The following is a 23,421-nucleotide window of genomic DNA, read 5'->3' as shown; positions in this document are numbered from 1 at the left end:
AACATCAATTCCTATCATGGGGTGATCATCAGAAGTTCACCCTCAGGGGCTGCTAAGATACATAATGTCCCTTTACTACGCAATCCTGCATTGCTGTGCTTTCTGAGCTATGTCTGTTTTTCACAGTTTCTCTGTCTTCCCTTATAATCAGCTGTCACTTTTTGCTCCTGCCCTGTGTGCCTGCCTCCTGCACTAGGCCCCTAATTTGCTGCTCCTAATCTGCTGTGGACTGAGAAACCAGATTGCCAAGCTTGCTAGAATTGTGTCTAAAATAAGAGTAAGTAGACTGAAAGAAGGCTAAGGGGCTTTTCTGTCCATAAAGTGCATGGACTTGTGGAACCTGTCTGGCTGCTTAGCATACTTTTGTTTGCTTCTTAGTTCTTTACTAAGAACTTGCTAAAGAACATTTGGTTGTATGTGTGATTGCCCTATATTTGAAGTGTTAATTCAGTTTTTATATATTGATGTTTCTAGGACTCTCCATTAATGAATTCAGCTATAGAAGAAAATTTGACTACCATCTTTGTGTGAATCATTGTGTATAGTTTACGGAAATGTTAAACGCTTTGTTCTTAATTGTTCCTAGTATAGTATACAGACTTAAAACTTACAGCGCTATAAATGTGTTTTCAATTCTGGTCGCCAGGATTTATATTCTAGAACTTTTGGTTTGAGACTAAACATGCATGACTAATTTAGTAAAAACTGGGTAACTGAGTTTTGGGAGAACAAGTCATTCTAGATACCCAGTTTTCTATGGAGCTTAAACTAAGCATTGAAATTTTTAGGAATAAGTTTTGAAGGAAATCTTTTTAAAATTTAATATACATTGCTGTCTGCTTGAACAACATATGAAATACATTTTAATCTTTTATGTCAAAATGGTCATTATTAACAGTAGTTATTAATTATAATATGATAGACTAATTAGGCATTAAGAGCTATATGCCCTTTACTAAGTGACTCCACTCTGCTGTGCTTTTTTCGTTTTCTTGTCTTTGTTTCTTAGTAGTTCTGAATCCTCCAATTTGTATCACTGCTTGCTTCAGTGTGCCTGCAGCAGCAGCCTTTCTCCATCCTCATACCCCCCCTTCTGTTCTGCTTTGGTTTTGAAATCAAGGTGACTAAGAGTCAATTGACTCAGTAAAGACCCCAAAAACTGGGTTATACTTAAGCACATGGATTTTTGTGACATCTATTACTTTAGTACCCATTTCATGGCTGTCTTAAAAATAAATGAAGTTACCAGATTAGATACCTGCTCTCAAAATAGAAGAACTTTCATTGTACAAAAGGAACCATTTTGTTTTTAAATGTTACCTTCTCTGTATTTCTATCCTGTATTAATTTTGGGAGTTCCTATTAAAACCAGTCCATCCAATTACCATTTTCTACAGTACTTCCTCTTTGAATTGGGTATCTCATACTGCTAAGAATTTCTTTGGTGAGGCAGTTTTTTATTGTTTTGGTTTTGTTTTTAGAGAAATATATCTTCATTTCCAAAACATGAAGTGGGTTAAGCCCTGAAAAATAAGAAAACAATCTCTTAATTTTTATTCAATTAATTGTACGGTAAAAGCTTGCCAAAAGTTGTCAGTGTTAGATCTAATGATATTGATAGATATTTGAATTACTAAATGCCCACTGTCATTCTATATTTTGCATGTTTAAATTATTTAATATGTTAAGTAATCAAGCACGATGACTTTTTTCTCTTAAATGAAAAACAAACATGAAATTTGCATATTATAATGTTTGTAAGTAAAATTCAGATCTGTCTAGAAGAGGATATTCTAGCATTGAACAACTTAGTTTTACCAGCAGGCTGATTGTGTTTTAGTAATCATGTTAAAATCAGAACTTATTTTATAGTCATGCCTCATAGCTTTCCATTATTCATGTTACTGGAATGGAATTATGATACAGTATTCATTTTAAAAAAGACAGATAACCCAAAACAGTTCTTGAGCTGAGACTGCTATTACAGAAAAGAGAGTCATGGTGCCAAACTCAAGTTGGTAGTACAAGGAGAAAAATTCTCTGTGAGTGTAATTGTGGGGTAATAGTGATTTTACTCATTACAAGTGCTGCAAACCAAAAAAAGGGATGAATCCAGGATTCACATATACAAAAAACATGAATAAGCAGTTGATTTTATGGATATCCTAAAATGTGTGATAAATTAAAATTAATATACTTTAAAGGTGGGTATAGTCTATGAAGTATCATTGTAGAAATAGGTACTTCCTCTCCTATTTGTATCTTAAAGAGTTTCTAAAAATAAGGGGTAATATGACTATTTGGACTTGAGATGTTTCACTTTTGTAGGATTTCCTAAAGGTTGGCTACCTAATATTAGTTTATTTTATCATTGAACATACTTTTTCTAAAACTAAAACATGTCTTTTATAAGTTTATTCTGTTAAATCTTAAGAAATTACATATTCCTTACCCTCCCAAATAAATTCTTAAATTAACTCCATTTCTAAATCATAGTATTTTCTGCACTTTTAATTCACCAGCCTGTAGTACCTTCTGTTCATACTATTACTTAAATAATGCTTACTCAGGCACAGTACCAGCCTCTGGCAATGTACAGAAAGCTCCAGAAATGTTACACCTATTCCTTAAAGATTGATGTATGGTCCTCATACAGCCCTGGAGGCCCATGTAAGTGAAAAGCCCAGAAGTCTGCCTGAGCTGAAAGCCCTCCCAAGGAGTTTGGTTTTGTTTGGGTTTGTTCTAGGTATGGTCCCAGGGATCCCAGATCAAACCAGGCCCCTGGGCCTATCCTAGAACCAACCTAAACTCGCGCATCATTCCTGGACCGTCAAAGAGTGTGAAGAATGAAGATAACCTGAAGCTTCCTAGACATCCTACGTCACCAAGACTCACTTGTGTGTGTGCGTGCGCCTACATTTTAGCAAGAATTGGTTGGTTAATCCTTCTAAAATTAGAGAGATGACAATAGATAACAGGATAAAGACTTACCAGACGTTGACATATAATTTATCACAACAGAAATGTGGTATGTAATATGGTTATTATTAATTGCCAGTGAGACCTGTACTTGTAACTTTTATTATCGGATCTTTATTTCTAGGTTAAACAACTTAGCCACCAAAAAAAAAAAAAAAAAAGAAATCTCCACCAAATTGATTTCTGTTTTTGTTTTTCTTAGACTTTCTATTCAACAATATTATATTAGTCTCATTTAATTAATTGTTACTAGTTTCTGAAAGGCAATGAACCTTGCCTTTTCCAATGCTAAGTAATTATAAACTCTTGTTTTGGGAGACTGTCTTTTTCTTTTACTCTGTTACTGAATATACTACCTTGCTTTGAGCTCGCTTTTTGAGGTTCAGATCTGGGAAGAACCTTAGCGTCATTTGTAGGCACATCATCCCTTGTTGGACTCACTGTAGGCTATGCCTTAGAATCTGCAGTGGTTGATGAAAGCAAGCTAGGATGATACAGTGGAAATGGGCTAATACCTCACATTTTACCAAAGTATTTATAAAATAAGACTTTTGGTAAGCTTCTTGATTTTCTCTGCTGTTCTGGATTTTTTAAATATTCTGACCTTGTTGATTCATTGCATGGTCTTACATCAAAACGGTGAAATTGTTATAGCCACATACATGTTTTTGTTTAATTTGGAGGACAGAATTGCTGAAAAGGATTGAAAAGGCCCCCAATTCAGAGGTGTTATGATACACATTGAAAATGTATACTTTTGGTAATACTGGCATTTCATTAGATTTAGACCCTGTTTGAAATAATTGCACACTAATCAGGGACTCCACATATGAAAGGAGCCCCAAACTATACTATTTCTCCAAGCCTTGTCATGCCAGAAGAACTGTGTCCATGGGTTGTCCTTTGAAATAGGACAGAGCTCATTCTGAAGAACTCAGCCCTGTGATTAGTTCTGTACTACATTCATTACAGAGATGCTTCATCCCATGAATTCTATTATTTTGCCTGTTAAATCTTATGTGCATTTACCCTTCTGTCTTTTCCTGTTTGCATAAATCAAAACACTATACATGTTACTATGTGTATATTTCTGATAAAATGGTAGACTGGATCTAATAATCTTTGGATTTTTATTCCTTTTAAAGTCAAGTGATTTAAATGCTTTTATTATCTTGTAAATGTACTCTTAATTTATACTTCAGGTCTTCTCGTTCATTTTTCCCTAATGAACTATATAGAATTGCATAGACGAGCCTTATATACCGATTCTTCCAGAATATATGAATTTCACATTCACCCAAATGTGAAAATGTTCTCACATCAGTAATCCTGTATCAGTGCACTAATCTGTGAGCGTAGTTAACTGTGTATCTTATGTTCCTGGCCAATAAGTGTACTCAGTGCTAGGGGGGAGGGGCTTTGCACTCTCGTTTAACGTTGTTAAATGTAAACATATCGTGGGCTTTATGAACTGTTTTACAGAGCTCAGGCTTGTTTACACAGTAAGTTTCTAAAGCCTGCCTCAAATTCAGATACTTTTGGAGTGTAAAGAAATATATTTTTAATATAATTTGAGAATATTCTTTCAGTGATATTTTAATTTTTACTTTTTGACTACTTATGTTTTGAGTAGAACCACATTACTTATCCTACCTGATGACTTGAGATTATAACTTCTTTTTAACACAGCACTTTCTTTGATAGCTTTATGTATTTTATTATATTGAATTTTGTCACCTGTTTTAAAGGATTTTATAAGAACCCAATATGTCTGCAGTATTGCTGTTCCTGCTGAGCTTAAGAAGTCTCCAATAAAATCTGTACTTTTTTGTATCTTCTTTGTCTGTACCATTTTTATTCTGGAGTTTGCAACATGAATTAACCAAAGATAAAATTCTTTTTCTCTTTCTTCCGTCCATATTTTTTTAATTCTCTGTTTTTCAGAATTTGTTAATGTACCAACAAAAGACAGCAGTTGTCCAAGAAAGCCTTGCATTTATTAGTGTAAGCTTTTTACGTGCCTCATATGACAGTATATCAGAGTGAAAACAACAGATTAAGTTTAAAAGCTCCGTTTTCACCATTGAGAGTGACTGTCAGCCATTGGATACATTCTCATCATGTTATATTTGTTGTCTTATACGACCTCCCTGACAGAAATGACATAGTAAATTCAGAAGGAAGTTTACATCCATTAGATCATACTTTGTGCTGTGTAATTGAATGAGTGGTTGATTTGAATCTTTCTAAGCTTAACACTCTTGAGAACATTGGCTGGTTAAAAAGAAAGTGGCCTTTCTTAACTGAACTTTGAAATAAATAAGCTACCTCTTTCCAGAAAAGATTCGAGACAAGGAATGAACAAAGGCAAAACTAAGTTTGAGGCAAAGAGTCAATACTCATAGAGGCAAAGAGTCAATACTCGTAAAGGCAAAAGTAAATCCCTGACAATTGGCCCTTTTCTGGAATTTACTAATTAAAAGTGAGATAAGGAACCATGTGCGTAGTTACTCTACCAGATTCTGAAGTCATTGGGTAGGAAATATCCCATCTGATAATCACTCCTTGTCTTCACAATTTGCTTTTGAAGGTCTTCAGCAGATGTGCTATAACCATTGAAAATAAAGTTGGCAAGTAGTAATTTTCCTTGGATGTACATCTATAAGAATTTAAAGAACATTTTTAGAATTTGAACATATTAAAATAAGTTCTATTTGTTTGAAGGGAGATCTTGTATCCCTATGAGAAAATGTTTATATGCAAAATACTATTAGGCATCAAACATGTTCCTTAATTCTGACTTACAAATTGGACTAGACTTCCACCACTCTTGTTTCTTAATAGAAACTTGACTATGTAAAGCCAAGTTTGTCATTCTGGGTGCAAGAGACCTTATTTAAAAATAAGGCACAGATGTGTAGCTTGAGAAATATTCAACTTTTAGAGATTAGAAAGAATAAGAGGTAGCAGGGGAAAGAGATAGTAGTTTTTTAAAAAGTGTAGCTGATTCCAGCACAGAACTTCACCTGTTAAGAACGAAGTATACCTTGTGTCATAAAGCGATCCAATACAAGTACTTAAAAGAGGGGTTTAAGAATCCAAAAGGAACATGATTACCTGTTATTCCTTTCCCCCTAAATAGCGTGCATAATCTTTTCATCATGAAGAGATGTCCTATTAAAAGGTTTTCTCTATGAGGATAGATTTTTCTGGTTTATGTTCATTTCAGCAACAAAAGAACCTATTTCTTGTTTCATATCTTGGACACCCCCAAGGCTGGCTGAAATGGGAGTTCCGTGTGATAAGGAAATGCTTTGTTTTTTAGCACTCATGCCTGACTATTAGCCATGAAGCAGTTTTATCTTGCCTGAATTTAGGAGATTAAGCTATGATACATGGGTAATGAGAGCCAATGTCAAGGTTACTTTACACAATATATGATATATGTGAATATTTTATAATATCTGAAGAAGTTAACAGTGATAATCTCTTTAAACAGTGATATATAATGGTGACTTAGCCAGTTTTTTTCCCCACCACAACAAACATGAAATACTTGTTTAATAGGAAAAAAGTGTAACCTAAGTTTATAAGTTGAGAATGTGCAAGGCTTCATTGTCATTTCGGGTTTATATTCGTACATAAGAAGAAAGCTTTTCATTGTGTGTGTATGCCAGCCATCACCTCTAAGGCTAAACCTAGGGGCTAGAGAAAAGGAGGCAAGGCTGCAATGTTTTGTTCTTGCAGAAATAAGTTGGTCAAAATACAGAGGAATGCTAGACTAGAAAAAACCTTAAGCTTGTTTACGTCCAGAGGCCAGGGTATGACCTGAGCCAATATCAAAATTCAAGTTATTTTCTTACTGAAACCATGTGGAGTTTGAATTTCAATTGAACTTCAAAACCCAGAATTATCTAATCTAGAGGTTCTCTGCATTTTATCAAATAAGGATAAAATGGTGGTGTTTTCCCCATGGGCCCCATTTTTGAAGTATTTATATCTATCACATAATGAATATTCATTAAAATCCTATAAGTTGCACCCCCCCCTTTTTTTTTTAACTAAGAAAAGCGATCGTGGCAATTTCATTTGAGTGTGTGCTGCGTGCCCAGCACTGTACTTGGTGCTGAGAAAGAGCAGCGTACAAAACAGCTTCTGTCTTCACTGAACACTAGAGGGGGGGAAGCCAAACAACCAAATATGTTTGGGTAGGGCAGGTGGTGGTAAATGCAATATGGAAACTAAAGGCAAGGAAGAGCGGTATGGGTGAGGACCATTTCCTGAAATGAGAAAGACATGGGGAGGAGCAGGTTTTAGGGGAAAATAAGAGTTCCGTCAATTGCCTATTAGTCATCTGTGGGAGAGACTGAGTTGGAAATAAGGGGGACCTGGAGTTCAAGGCAAACACTGAATATAGGGACACTACTGTGGGAGTGAGCGGCATTTTGAGGGTTTTTAAGGCCATGGGTCTGAGTGAAGAGTTTTCTGAAGTAGATGTAGATGAAAAAGACAAGCCTAAGATGAGCTACTCTTTCTAGAGGCCAAGTGCTATGACCCACTCTTAATCCCTTGGTTGCCTATAAAAATCACTCCAGGGTCTATTAAACTATATACTTAGGGTCCACCCAGGTCTATTGAATAAGAATCTCCAGGGGTGAGGCTTTCAGTTTTTAAAGAGCTCTCCGTAGGTGGACAATTTGGTTTAAGGATTACTGACATAGGAAAAGGTAAGGTGAAGGAGGGAAGGGCGATGGCTCAGGCGGTACCAAAAACAATAGACCAGGGGCTCAACATAGAACCCAATAAGCCTTTGCTACACACACACACACACCCCACCACTACCACCACCATCTCCAGTCAAAGTCTTAAACACTGAGTTCCATCCCCATGTGAGTGTAACCTGCATTCCTCAAAATACAACTAATGATAACTTATACAATATTTTGGGTTTACCAATAGTTTTTGTATACATTTCCTCATTGAACATACATTCTCATTTGAACACACATTTTCATTTGAAGACACATTCTCACATCAGCCTTGTGAGCAACAAACAGGTAAAAAATGAAATCCAGCCATTAAATCCGGATCTGGTGGATATGCAAACTCATTTAATCCTCACAACATCCCAACAGTGGTGATTTTTCTCCCCGATTTACAGATGAAGAAACTGAGGCAGGCCACAAAAAGATCTGGGATTCAAACTCAAGTTCCTGACCCCAGAGCTTATGATCTCATTTCATCAAATATAAACAAATGGATAACTGCTTTCATTTTTTAAAAGATGGCTACTAGTTTTGCTTTTAAAGCACAAAACCATACAGTTTTTCCAGAAAGGATAAGAAACTTCAGTCTCAACCAGATTTTCATACTTCCTTGGTAGGTTCTGGTTTTACTCCCAGAATCTTTCAAAAGAAAAGCCTTTTCTTAGGGATGCTGGTAGAAGCTATGTATGCTGTTCAAATATGCCTCTAAAATCAGACCCTGGAAATGGGACAATGGGGTGATCAGTTGCCCCCACCTCCAATACCAGTAGGCACCAGTCTGTACTGGCGATGGAGATTTGGGTGTCATACAGAGAGAGTTGCTGAATCTGTGGGAAACAGTGAATGTGGGGAGAGTTCAAAGAGGACTCAGGCCAGTACACTAAGGACGGCCAGCTTTCCAGGAGGGGCCTCAACCGCAAACATGCTCTCGAGTATTGCTAGCTTCCAAAGTATCCCTCCCAATTTTTATCCACTGTATGCGGATGTGGGACCATCCTGTCCTCCACCACCGCGGCCTCTCCGCACGACACCACACTGCATGTCCACACCTCTCCGCTCATCTTCATGACTCCGCCACTCCTCCCCATCTGGATGGAATGTGGCTTCTTCAAATCCTCGGTTGTCGGACTTCCGTTCCGCTCAGTTTACTGACAGTTCTGGGTATTTGTTTTGAGGTCTAGTTGCAATTCTTTCTGTGCTTGGGCGAGGAGGTGAAGCATGTCTACCTCTATGTCCATCTTGACTGAAAGTCAATAAAATCTTTTTTAAAAAGGTTTCCAAGGACTATCTACCTGTATTCTTGAAATCACAAATATTTGTAATGAAATTGCATTTGTTAAAATGATGTTTGTTTACTTACAATTATAAAGTATATTTGTATAAGAGACTGATTTTTATTCACCAAATTGGAGATAATTAGCTTCACCAACTTTATTCTGTATTTCTCTAGACCCTAATTAGAGCCCGGATTTTTCATTTTAAGTGAGAAAGCACTTCCTACAGGCCTGTATTTTAATAAGCCTGGCAACTCTAATATTCATTTCTGAAAAGCATAGAGAATGTTAGTTTTTCTCCTACCACTTGTTCAAGAAAGGTGTCTTTTTCATAAGTGTTTGACCTTCTGGTGGGAACCCGGTACAAATCCTGGTACAATTTTGTCCTTTGAACACGCATTTTTCTGAAGACTATTAGAATTGGAAGGATAGCTAGAGATCATCTAATTCGGTCCTCGTTGCTTTACGGTTAAAGAAATTGAGGACTAGAAAGGTTCATTATCTGTGGTCACCCAGCAAGCCAGAGGTAGAACCAGAACTAGGATCAAGGTTTGCTGCCTTTCTCCTACACTTCCTCCCTACTCCTTGTTTGTTGTTGTTACTGTGGTAGATTACACATAACAAAATTAACCACTTTAGTCGGGGGTTTTTGTTTGCTTGTTTGTTTTTGAGCAGCAAAGCGAGGCGTTCATTCACGAGTCTGCAGAGTCGGGCGCACCCTCAGCCAGGAGAATGCGCGCGCCCACTTTAGTCATTTTGAAGTGTCCAGTTCAGTGCTGTTCGGTACATTCACACTGTTGTGCAACACCCCCACCAACCGTCTCCAGACCTCCCTCATCATCACAAACCGAAACTCCATCTGTACCCTTTAAGGAAGAACTCCACATTCTCCACATTCTCCCCTCCTCCAGCCCCTGGCTCTGTTTTTTGTCTCCATGAGTTTGAGTTCTCCAGGTACCTCATCTGAGCGGAGTCATACAGTATGTCCTTTTCTGACTCATTTATTTCACACAGCATAATGTCTTCAAGGTTCATCCACGTGACAGTGTGTATCAGAATTTCATTCTCTTTAAAGGCTGAGTAATGTTTCACAGTCTGCATATACCACATTTTGTTTATCCATTCATCTGTCGATGGGTATTTGGGTTATTTCCACCTTTTGTCTATTGTAACTAATGCTGCTGTGAAAAAAACGTCTGGTCAAGTTCTGCTTTCAATTCTTTGGGGTATTTACCCAGGAGTGGGATTGCTGGATTATAAAATAATTCTATTTTTAATTTCTTGAGAAACCACCATACTGTTTTCTACAGTGGCTGCATCACTTTAGATTCCTTCTCATTTTCTTCTTCTTTTTTTTTTTTACTTTAGATATAATTTATTAAAATATTTATTTTAGCAATTATTTGTTACCACATGTACATAATGTAGTGTACATAAAATTCACTAAATAAGTTTTATAAAATATTAGAATCTAGGATGTCTGTATCACTCAGGATAAAATTTTACTTATTTAGCAAGATATTTTGTTTCTGATAATTGAAATAAATATTTGGAGGTAAATCACAGGAAAAAATTGTTTTTAACCTAGAAGAAAAACTAGCATTCTATATGAGTATACAAGATCTGCATACTAAGAATATATTATCTCTGAATTTTTATTCTGACAATGATTCAAGTTTGGGATTAAAGGTGCTGCTTATCTAAGAAGTAAAGATGGTTTAGTAATCTCATGTGACCCAGAGAGTCCTTCTGAATGAAACCCTTCAATGATTTCAACCACAACAGGAGGGGAGACTCCCTCTCATTTTCTGATGTGCAGTAAAAAGAGTGTAGAATTGGAAGTTGCCAGGCCAACCCCAAGACTGATCAGCTGTGTGCATAGTCTTTGTAAGCCACTCCTCAAACGCGGCTTTGCCAGTTGGGAAGAGGTAAATGAATTTTGACTTGTGGACCTCACAGAATTGTTACAAAAATTCAACAAGATGAGATATACTGAATGCTTTACGAATGAAAACGTTTTCCTTAAAGGAAGTTATTATTAGTCATTTGTACTAAATTTCAGTCCAATGCAATGTCAAAAAAAGAGAACCATGAGCTGCTAGGAAGGAAGGAGCTCACTGAAGAAATTTAATATTCAGCAAAGACTTTGATTTAAGAAAATACCAAAATGCTGTGGTAACAGTTTGTCATAAATATGCCCCTGCTCTCTGGGTGTGGGTAGATACACCCAGAAAGGCCTTGAAGTGTCCAAAGAGAAGATAGTGAAGTCACAGCTCAACGGCTTCCCGTTCTGGCTCCTATGGCCCTTTGTTCTTTGTTGCTCAATGCCAGTGTGAGCCCCAGGGAGTGAGAGCTCATCATGCTGCCAGACAACCTATTTGTATTGCTAACCTCAGAACATTAAGTAGAACTGCTGAAGAGAATACTACCTCAGTTTTAGTGTATTTTTAAATATTTTTTAAAAACACAAAGCCAAACCTTTGTCATGGTTAAGTTTGATAAAAATATAAACGTGCTAACTTATCAGCACAAATAGATTGGACCACATAATACCAAATAAAGCAAAGGGAAAAAAATTTTTTTAGATACTAAAAATGCTTTGGGGCATAATTTCTGTGGAAATTGGTAACTATGTTAGTCTTTCAATCTGATTTTTAAACATTTGGAACAGAGTCTCACATTAATATGACTTTATTATTCACTATATAATGAAGAATCCCAATATTTTGAATCATTATCCTCTTCATTTGAGAAAGAGGGCATGGAGGAGAACCAAAAATTGCCCCAAACCAGCCCTCTTAATGCATCTTGAAGCAGCATCTTAATGCATCTTTGTCTTGTCCTTTTAAAATGGGGATGTGGACAGTTTTATCATTCCCTGTTCTCCACTGCATTATCATAACATATTTCCATCACTTCCACTGAAACCAAGGGTCCTTAATGCTTTGATTAAATTTAGTTTTAAATCCTAGCTCTAGAAAGCTATCTTCTCTCCATGTATCCCTCGGAGACCTAGCCTTTCCCGGATAATCAACAACCCCCAAGGCAGCAAAAGACAACAGCTAAACCTCTGACAGACTAAAGATAACATCTTAAGTTATGTTTCACTTCCTGAGCCCTAAGGTGGAACAAGCCGGGGGGCTACCCTCCTATGAGACTGCACAGAGGAAGCCCAGAACAGACCTCAGGCCTGTCCTCAAGGCCTGAAGACATGATTCATTACCCTTACCTCACCTCCGACCAATCAGCTCCCAACACAACCCTGAATTCCTAACCCACGGTGTCCTGTGGTTTTGCCCTAGATAACCTGCTTTGCATGCCATTGCGGAGTTGGGGAATTTGAGTATTAGCCTCCCCTTCTCCTGCATGGCGCCATTCATCAGTAAAATAGCCAACTTCTTTCCAGCATGGGCTCTCACAAAGAATGGTGGTGAGAAGGGCCAGTTCTGTACTATAGCACCACTGATCACAGGGAATTGTTCTTGTTTATCTAGTTCTCCTCTTGACCACAGAGATCATGTCAGAACCTATAGAATAATGTAGAACCATGATCTGACAATTAGTAAATAACATTCCACAAAGACAGTCTTGCCCCTGTTCAGAGCCCTAGGTAATGCACATCCCAGACATTTGTATAAAAATGAACGTCTTGGTTAAAGAATTGATCCATCCTAATGCATCTAAGTAAATTGCTGAAATAAATTTTCAATTTAGTTTTCACAATGCTCTCTGCAAGCTTTTTGCCTTTGTTAAATTATCAGCAAAATGCAGGCTCATTTATTATGGACAATCACATTCATGCTCTGTACTGATTTGCCCAAAGAAATCCAGGCCAGCGTGGTCACTCAGAACAATTCACCTACATTTTCCCTTGAAAGGCAAAGAAAACAGAGTCATTCCGCCTTGCTCTGGGAAGAAAAGCAGGGCTGGTCCCCAAGGCCCACAGAATGCCATCTGGCTGCAATCTTTCCCCGAGTTTTCTGGCCCAGGGACAAGGCACATTTATTTCAGATGGATCAACACTGTCACCCAGTGGATGGACAACTATGCAGGCTGAGGCCTTAAAGTCGCTTTTGGCTTGACAGCCAGACACTGACAGCCAGTGTTTGAAGAGGAACCAGTTTATTTTAGGTGATTACAAATAATTGTTAAGATTCTCCTACAGGGACCTGGGAGGACCTCAGCTGACAAGCCTTTGATGTGGATGTCACAGATGAGTGCTGTTTAAGGAGGACACACATTTCCATTGTGCTGATGCTTTCTTTTCTTTTCTTTTTTAACCGTCAGTAAATATATAGGAAACACAAACTATAAACCAGCCAAGTGAGTCTGCCAAGACTCACAAGAGCAGACAGGCTTGCAGGAACAGAGTGATATTTGATCACCTGCCAGGTACTGTGGGAAGACTTCCTTACTGCAGAATAGGACTCATTGTTCATTGTTGATAGTGACAGTGATGTGTATTTTGAAAACTGAAAATAGATTTGTGTGTTTGTGTGTGGATTGGAATCTGAGGAAGTTCCTCAGTTTACTCTAGTGAGATCTTGCTTTCTCTATTTAGTTTATCTTGAAAGACATGTTCAGGTGTAGCCTCTGCCCTTTCTCAGTTGTCCTGGGTCTCTTTTTCTTGTCTAAATGTCATCTGACACATGCAACAAACTGGCTTACTTTTCATATTAAGCTAAGAGGCTCTTTGCTTTTCTTGTTAAATGTACCTTTAGTTTCTTCTTCCCAGCTGCAACACATGGGCAAACTGAAAGCATTCATCTGGTATCACTTTACACCTCTTAAGAATGTCTGCAGTAGTGGGAACTGAGACTTCACCTTGTAATAGGTCTTGTAGAATCTTAACAATTAAAAGCAAAGTCTCTGTTTATCGTGAGAAAATCTGGGTTTGAATGCTGACCCTGCTTCTTGCTAGCTTCTTGACCTTCAACAGGTTACTCAATCTCCCTATAAAGTTTCAGTTTCCACCTCTATTATCAGGGAGAATATTAGTACCTATCTCCTGGGTTGCTGTGGGATTTAGACAAGAAAATACATGTGAATAACTTAGCATAGTACCTGGGCACATAGAAAAAAGCTCCATAAATATGTCTTAGCATTATCCTAAGTATTATAGCAGTAGTGCTTGTTACTCCTAAAAAGCAACTTTAATAAAGTACCTCTAGACAACAAGCACATGAAATCCTGATATTTTTTAAGCCAGTCCTGAGAGATCATCCAGTCCATTGCTTCTCATTAAAATGATCCAGGGAAGATTTTTTTTAAAACACTGCTATCTCAAATAGCCAGATAAAAGAATGCTTATTGTACTAACAGTTTAAGTGAACGTCTAGAAAAGGCAAACCTAATCTGTAGTGCCAGAAAGCAAAGCAGCGATTGTCTGGGGATGAGGTTGGGAGGACTTACAGCTAAAGGGCCAAGGGAAACCTCGGGGGGTGATGGCAATGTTTTCACTCTTGATTGTGGAGGTGATGACACAAGTGCGTGCATCTGTCAAAAGTCATCGGAACTGTACGCTTATAGGTGAGCACATTATAGCGCATGTAAAAATATATCCTAAGAAAGGGAATGTAAAGAGAATGCTGGGTCTCACCCACACAAATTCTGATTTAGTTGTTCTAAGGTGAGGCCCGGACATCATTATTTATTTTTCATGCACCTGAGGCATCAGCCAGGGTGGGGAGTTGCTGATCCACTCCAGTCCTCGTCTCTTCCAGTTGTGGTTAACCCAAGCACATACAGCTGGTTATAGCAGAAGATGCAGGACTGAAAACCAACCCTCCAGGTACCTCGTGCTCCAAACCTTTTTACCTTTACTAATAATATTCCCTCTCCCTGGAACTTCTTGCTCCTCCTTCTTCTTACCTCTATCAAAATCCCTCCCACCTGTAGAACCCAGCTCACAAATCACAAGAAGCCTCAGGTTGCAGCTGTCCCCATTGGACTAGCAGCTCCTTCTCAGGAGGGATGGTGACTTGTTTTATTTTTGTATCCTTGGTGCCCAATACAGTGCTCAGCACAGAACAGGCATTCAATAAACATTTGTTGAATAGAAAAATTGGTGGAAGGAAATTAACATTAAGTGCTCATGATATGCCAAGAATTGAAACAAGTGCTTTATGCACATTATCTCACTGAATTTTTACAATTTTATAAATTGGTTATTGTTTCCCCTTTTGGTAAGGGAGCAAACAGGCCGAGAGAGACTTAGTAATTTACTGATGGTCACACAGAGAAACAAGTAGTAGAACCAAGGTTTGGACTCAGGTTTGTTTGTTTTCAAAGTTCATGCTTTCTCTACTAGACTAGGCTGTCTCATTTATGGTAGTTACTCTAATCAGTCTTAAATTATGGATATTATATATCTTACCTCCTCAATTATGTTATAAGCTTCTTAAGTACAAGAATTAAATTTTAGCACTTATAAATCCCATGTCACTTCACAAAGTGGATGATTTGGCTACTTCACTGTTAAAAGAATATATGATTTTTAACTTCATTACAGTAACCACAGAGATAATCTCACAGTTAAAAGAAGATCTGCAGTTACCACCTGCAGTTATAAGAAGATATGTAGACAAGGGGTACCACAGAAGTTTGTGATTTGAGCTGATCTATTTCCACATTTCCTCTAGCCTCCTGTGTACTCTAGGAATGATATCTAAGCCATGCAAGCATCATATACAACAGTCGATTAAAAGAGTCATATACCTCTATTAGAAGGATAAGGATTTTTCTTCACACTGTATGTTTTTCTCCCTACCTGATCCCTCCAGAATTTGGCATTCTGAAAAAGTAAGTAATGACATAAGGTTCTTTGCATAAAGCTAATAAGACCAGATGTTAATAGAGGTTTTTTTTTGACCAAGACTTTGACTGGAATGTCATGCCTAAAGGAGACATGCTTGGGCTCTGATTGTTACCAAAAATCTCTGAGGAACTGGGATTGACTTTCAAAAGTAATAAAAGCCCACGAGAAAAAAGGCCTGGTACCTTGGTTGGTTGTGTGGTTCATGGCAGTCTTTCCAGGGAAGGAATGAAGGTTGCTTTCCTGAAAGATGGCTGGGACGGACCTTAAGGCACAATGGAAGACCAGAAGGACTTGGAAAAGACAGGTGTTTACAGGCAAGGCTGAATGCCAGGTATGTGGCTCAGCTCCTGTGCGCTGAAGGGCAGACTGAAAGTCACCCTAAAGGTTCCTTGTGTAAGTTCCAGCAAAGCAGACTTAAAGGTCATATGTGATCATTTGCTGCTCTTGTTGTGTTTATGCAAACGAACAGGATAAACTAAAACTGGACTTAATGCAGTCCTTTTAATGACAAGGAGGGTAATCTTAAGGAGAAAAATCACAATTCAAGGAAAATTACAATGCTCAATGGTAGACTATAAACTAGTGCAGCTAACTGTCTTTAAAGTTTATTTTCATTAAAAGTTTGTTTTCATTTGAAAGTTAAATTAGGTCTGTGACATCATCAAAGATGCTTAATTTACAGGCAAGAAGAATGTTATATGCCTTGCAACTCAATGTCTTCCCAATAAGACACTCTCGCAGATTAAGAGACTGGTTTGTGGGTTATGTTGCATAAATTAACATGTGTGTTCTGTTTTCATAGGGCATAAGCCTATAATCTCATTACCTGAGATATTATCTGTATGTATAGGCCCCATTTAATCCTGTCTGCATTGCCGCCTCCTGAGGCTCACGGTTTGGCTGAACTAAGTGGTTGGGTTGATGAGGTATGGGATGGTCTGTGGGCTTTGCTTTAAAACTGGTTTCTCTTTTCTATCCTAATGGCTTGGACAGAAAGGGCCCAGAGGTTTGAGAGTGGGGGAAACCTAAAATATTCCCCTCAGCCTAAACTGTGGGCAAAAGGGCTTTGGATAGGTGTGCCATGCCTTGTACACCTTCCTCCAAAGAAGCTTTTTTTTTTTCCCTTATGTGGGACATTGAAAAATTAATCCCTGCCTTTTGTCATCTAGCGGTTATGAATTGAATGATGCCTTTTCACCCTGTTACCAAATCTGTTGCCCTCAGAATACAACAAGGATGCCAGCCTGTTAAACCAAGCACACCATTGCCCAGGGACAACCAACTGACCTGGAGTCTGCAAGACCCTTCCCCATGTAGGAAGGCCACCCTCCCCTTCACACCCCCACTCTTATTAGGGATTTCTGGACCCAAGGGTAGGTAGGACAATGACCAAGTCCAGCTTGAAGCAGCTAGAGGAGCACGAGACCTTTGCCCATTGTCCTTTTTAAGATTATAAAGGGTCTTAAGTCTGAGAGGGGGGAATTATTACACAACAGCCCCCCCCCAATAAATAAATAAATAAATAAATAAATAAATAAATAAATAAATAAATATTTTTTAAAAGAGAGTCATATATCTCAAGGTACATACCAAAAAAATTCATGGAATGCCATTGTGCCTTTGAACCAGAAGGGGATGATTGCCACCGGTATATTTAGATGCAGAGATGATGTTGTATTTGAGAAATCGAAAGGAATCCGAACGGCTCTTTAAAAGAAAGAAAAAGTCATAAAGACATTAAATTCCAGGCAACAAATCCTTTGCTCCGTTCAGCAGTATTTGTATCTTTGAATCAAAAATTCTAGACTCTATCCCCACCACTGTACTAAAAATGCATTCGTCAGCTCCTCAAAGACCTCTGTATCACCTACAGTGGACATTTTCATGTCTCTTATATTACTTGACCCCTTTACGGCATTTGAAAGTATTGCATGTCCTCCCTTCTCAAACTCCCTCGTGGGTTATTTCTCTATGTCTTCCATCCTAGTCTTTGTCAGGCACTATGTTTTCTCTACTTGATCTCTAAATATCCACTGTACTAAAATCTCCAGCCTTGCCTCCTGTCATTCACTCTCTTTACACACTCCTCGGGTACCCCATAATTTTAACTACTATTTATGGCTACTCACTACATACAAAGCCCCTTCTTCGCCTCCTTCCCACATATGCCTAAGTGTGGCACGTTCCTCCCAATCCAGTCACCTCATTCGATGCCACTCTTGCTCCCTAAGCCAGTAGTGTGCCTGTGCCACACTATGTGGCATGGCGTGGTGCTTAGGAGTGTGGATCGTAAGTGCGACTCCATGGTCTGGACCCAGCTCCACCACTTCCCAACTGAGGAATCTCGGACAAGTGACTCACTGTCCTGTGGCTCAGTAACTGACCTGCATTCAATGCACTCATATGCAGAAAGCCAGCCACTTAGGGTTCTTTTGAGAATTAAATGATATTCCAGGTAAGCAATGGTTGCAACACAGGAAGCATCCAATAAGTATTTGCTCTACTGATCTTATTTTGACTTTGCCATTTCTGATCAGTTCAGCAAACATTTATGAAATATCTATGAGGTGCGAGTTGTGGGGGGAGCAGACACTGTCTGCACCAAGGATGGCAGAGACCTTGGGATTGAATGTATATTGTCACTCTGGTGAGGGGTTGAACTCCTAATTTAGACCTTGGTCTCTCATCTGTTCAGCTTGTCTCTCTCTTCCGGGGAGATCTAGCTCACTTCACAAGCTCACAGTCCCAGAAGCACCTCCCGTGGGACCAAGAAGGAATTAGCGGGGACTATATACCCTCAATCTGAACCTCAGGCTGAAGAATCATCCACTCATTTATTGGTCATTTATCTATTTGACAAATACTTTTTAAGTGTTAACCATGCGCTAGACCCATAATAGACACTGGGGCTATAATTGTGAGCAAGGCATTGTTCTGCCATCAAAAATCACCCAGCCTATTGGCAGAGGAATCCAGCTGCAAAGCAGACTGGGAGGGTGAGTTGGCTACTCCCAGAACCTGTGCTCCCAAAAGCCATCACACACCCTTTGTCGCTCAGGCCACCATTTTAGGAACTTTGTCTACACCCGTGAAGCTTCCACCAGAGTGCCCGGTGAAGTCCCGCCACTGCTCAGCTTCCAATTACAGCTCAACCATTTCGACACCATGCAGGAGGCCATGGTTATCTGGTTAGGTGGAATGAAAGAGACTGAAGGCCAGGCAACCCTTTTGCAGGAGACTGAAGTTCTCAGGTGAGTTTCTGTGTTTTATAACCATCCCCATTCTTATTTGTATCCTGTTAAGTTCCCTGGTACAGACAGGATTGTTCCTTTCCTTTTTATGATCTAAAAAAAAAAAATCTACTTTTTGGAAGCATAGAGTACCCAGCCAGTTATGCCCAGAATCTCTTTACCATTCAAAGTTACAAAATGTCATGTCACCTCCCTGCCAGGATGCTCTCAACTCTGCTGGACGAAATAATATTTCCTTAGTTAAAATTTACATTTTAAATTCGTTTGTTTCTTTATGCTCTGCCTTTTTAGCAAAAGGCCTGAGGTAGTTTGAAGGAAAGAAACATAGTGTAAGAGAAAATTATAAATTATGAAAACCATGATGAGAAAATTCCACTTTAAACAGAAGCTCTAGATCCAAAAGAAGAAATGGATTTCAGATAAGTGGTCAATAATTTTTTACCCTGTTATTACAATTCAGTCTAAAACTTTGAACATTAAGGCAAAGTGAAAATAGGAACCCAGTTGGGCACCAAAATCTCATTAATCTCATTACCAGGGAAGAGGACACATGCCAGATCCTCATGGGAAGTAAAGCTTTCTAGTTTCACATTTAGAGAGACAATTTTTTCATCCTTTTTAAAAATTTTTATGTATTGACTTTAGAGAGAGAGGAATAAAGAGAAGAGAGAGAGAGAGAGAGAGAGAGAGAAACATCGATTTGTTGTTCCATCCATTAATGCATTCACTGGTTGCTTCTTGTATGTGCACTGACCAGGGATCAAACCTGCAACCTTGGTCTATTGGGATGATGCTCTGACCAATTGAGCTACCTGGCGAGTGCCAGAGAGAATTTTCACACTGTGCCTTATACAGAGTATACCAGGCCTGTAGCAAATAATGTGACATCCTTTAAAATAAGATCAGGGCATATTCAGTGCTACATCCTAAAAGGCAACTTATTGAAAGCAGAGTGGCAAAGGGAGACAGGGCCCAAGCTCTCAGCTTTCCCATGCTTCAGCTTGATGCAGAACAAGACCTGAGGCTCTATAAGCATTCTTTAAAGTACCCTCTGGGGCTATCACTGGGGTTGGAATAGGGAACTGAGCATACAGAATGACAAGAGCCCCAGTGGGAGTGGGCCCTCAATGTCAGGTAAGGAACTTGGACTTGACCTGAAGAGAAGTCCTTAGAGGGTTTTAAGCAGAATGATGCAGTAATATTCGGATATTCAAAGGACACCCTGCAATGTGTAGGAAAAATCAGATGGATTAAGACCAGAGGCAGGAAATTTAGTCAGAGAAGCTATCGGAGAAAATCAAGTGGGAAGTGATAAAGGCCTAAAATAAGCAGAAGCAATGGATTGAAAAAAGGGATGGACAGGAAAAAATGACACAGTGAGAGAACTGATAAGACAGAGAGACTCATTAAATGTGTTGAGGGTAAAGGCTGCCAGATAGAAGAGGTTTTGTGAGTGCTACTTGGAGTGTAATCAGAAACAGAGTGTAAGGCCAAGTCTAGGCTCTGCTGAAAAGAATGATAGATTAGTAATGTCCACCATGCATGCAGAATGGGAGGGCATTGGCATGACTGCTACTTACCATCCCCATTCTCTGGCAGAGAAAATGTAAAAATGTACTGTATGTTTTGAAATGTGTGCACTGTGTGGTTCTATGTATAGGAAGGTTTAGAACAGACAAAACTAATTTATGGTAATAAAAGTCAGAATAGTGGTCACCTGGGTGTGGGTAGGTGGCTAGATTATTGACTGAGAAGGGGCAACGAGAAGGTTTCGGGGCCTAGAAATATTCTATACCTTGATCTGGGTGATAATTATACAGACATATACATATGTAAAAATTCATTAAGCTATGTACCTTTAAGATTTGTGACCTATATTATATGAAGGTCAAACTTCAATTAAGAGTGTGGGGGGTTATTCCTTCCATGACCCTTTGTGTGGCTGAGGAAATGTATTAAGATATAACATGCAAGTAAACATTATTTCACAATTTCTCTTTGTAGACATGACACTCACCTGAATGCAAGGCATGCTTCTAGTTCTGTTCTGTTCCCTATACATATTGGCCACTTCTTTTATCACCTTGTCCTTTTCCTTAGCTGAGAACACACAGACTATAATAATCTGATCCACGGAGGAGAGCTGGCTGCTGAGAAGGTGATCATACTCCAGATCCGTCACTTCAGGAATGCTGTAAGTGCTACATTGGCATGTGTCCCCTTCCTTCCCACACAGAGCCCTCCTTAGGACCATGGGACAAACCAGGTGGGAAGCAAACCATGCACCCTTGCTCTCAATGGGAAGAGAAAGCCTAGAAAAGTAATGACAGAAATCGTGTTTGAAGAACTGAAAGGACATAAAGGACATAATTTTTAAAAGTACCAAAGACGCAAAGTGGCCATGTTATTATTATTATTATTGTTATTTTTAAGAACTGGATTAAATACCCCCCTTTTCTGTTACAATAAAAATACAGTCAAAGAGAAAGATAGCATTTCACATTGTATGCGTACACCCCAAAAGTGGCTACTTTAGAAAAGCACTGAAATTTAATTCTAGACAGAATTTTATCTGCCAACACATTAGAATACTTGTCAATATACTAAAAGAGTTAAATGCCATTCTTATGTACGTTATATAAATGTTATAATCCATAATCTATCAGGGTTGGGGGTTTTAGTTGCAAGCAAACACACAAAAACAAAGGAATGTATTAAAGGAGTCAGAAAACCTTTGGAACAGTGGAAGAACAGGATTTGCAGGTTCCACTGCCAGGGAAATTGTCCGATGGGGACACCTCAGCCACAGCTGCTGGACAGACTCTACGGTTTGTCCTGCTGGCCCTGCTGACGCGGGACACCGGTGCCAGAACTCCAGAAGTCACTTGGAGCTGCTGCCCCTCTCTGCTTAGGGGAGCTAGGCAGCCCCTGCAGCTGCCTAACATCTGGGGCAGGCTTGTTGTGTTGGTGGATCTGGGTCACGTGCCTGGGCCCTAGCTTCAGAGGCAGCAGGGAAAGCAAGATGCTGCATTTGTGGCATCTGCAGGGGAAGGCACTCTGCCTCAGCAGGTAGGCGAGTCCCCAAACACAGTAAGTAGGTGCAGATGCTGCGTGGTCCAAACAAATGAGTGCTGTCCACAGCGATTTATACATTCACTTGCTAATGGACATTGAGGTCGTTTTCAGTTTTCTACTATTATAGAACCCTGCAATGAAATTTTTGTACATTTCCTTTTTTTGTACAAGACTTTTGTTTTAATGCAGTTAAACCTATCAACCCTGTCCTTTATGCTTGAGTGTTTTTGTGTGTGTTTGGTTTAAGAAATTATTTTCTACTTCAAAGTTATAAAAAATTCTTAAGTTTTCTTCCTGATTTTTTACTATTTGGTTTTTTGTATTTAGCTCTTTAATCTACCTGGACATTGTGATGGAGAGTAGGAATCTGAGATGGATAGCTATCCAGCCAGTTGTCTCACTACTATTGGTTGATTAAGCCACTCTTTCCTCGTTGGTTTGTAATGCTCTCTCTGTTATATACCAAGTTTCCGTATGTGTATGGGTCTGGTTGGGGCTCTCTATCCTGTTCTATTAGTCTAACTAGCCCGGGGTCAACGCCACAGTATCTTAGTTACTATTTCTTCATTAAAAGCTTTGAAATCTGGTAGGATAGGTCCTCCCGCTTTGTTTTTCTTTTTCAAACGTATTAATGCTATTTCCAGAATTAGCTCTCTCACACCCCCAAAATCGGCAGCCGTCCGTCTCAAGAGACGATGGTGTAGCTTCTTAAGATTCTATCTGCACCGCCGAGAATGGCTGTGCAGTCCGACTCGGGAGTGACACGGTATCTGTCTCCTCCCGTGTTGAATCGACATCTTGCGATGACGCTGGAGTGTCCTCTACAGTGAAGCTGAAGCTACAGAGTCTGGGCAGGGTGATATGGAGGGTCTGCTGTTGCCCATGCAGCAGACCCCCCCTCTCTTAGCAGCTGAAGGGTCCAAGGGAAAGACGGAGTCAATACAGCTTGGCTTCAGGTGCGCCGCAGGAGTTGCCGGTGTTGACTACAACGTCAAACCGCCTTAGGGACTCCGGCTCCGGATTTTCTGTCGGGGTTTACTCCCTTAGCCTTTCCCTGAAGAGGTATGCCGCAAGGCAGCGGAGGTTTTTTTTTGGAGTCAGAGTTTTCCTTCTCTGATGTGCCCTGACTGGAAGATCGAACCAGCGACACTTAGCTCGCAGGCTGACGCTCAATCCACTGAGCCAAACCAGCCAGGGACCCCCAAAATCACAATGACCAAAACCAGCACTTTGGGCACGTATGGTTTGGTACACAATGT

General features: G+C 39.3%; 1 protein-coding gene across 1 annotated transcript in view; it reads right to left on the bottom strand.

Moving 5' to 3' along the window:
• Positions 1-1,477: 1,477 nt before the first annotated feature.
• LOC150011235 (uncharacterized protein C3orf20-like) overlaps positions 1,478-23,421 on the bottom strand; it is an 81,290-nt gene continuing 59,346 nt past the window's right edge. The window contains 4 exon segments of the mRNA XM_090275092.1: positions 1,478-1,523; positions 5,496-5,638; positions 17,427-17,543; positions 21,105-21,399. Of these exon segments, the coding sequence (XP_090131218.1) occupies positions 1,478-1,523; positions 5,496-5,638; positions 17,427-17,543; positions 21,105-21,399 (601 nt within the window).

This window comes from Furipterus horrens, unplaced genomic scaffold (genome assembly GCF_987537825.1).
Source record: "Furipterus horrens unplaced genomic scaffold, mFurHor1.1.pri manual_scaffold_4, whole genome shotgun sequence".
NCBI lineage: Eukaryota > Metazoa > Chordata > Mammalia > Chiroptera > Furipteridae > Furipterus > Furipterus horrens.
The sequence above is the reverse complement of the archived record's forward strand: the minus strand, read 5'-3'. Positions and strand labels throughout refer to the sequence as shown.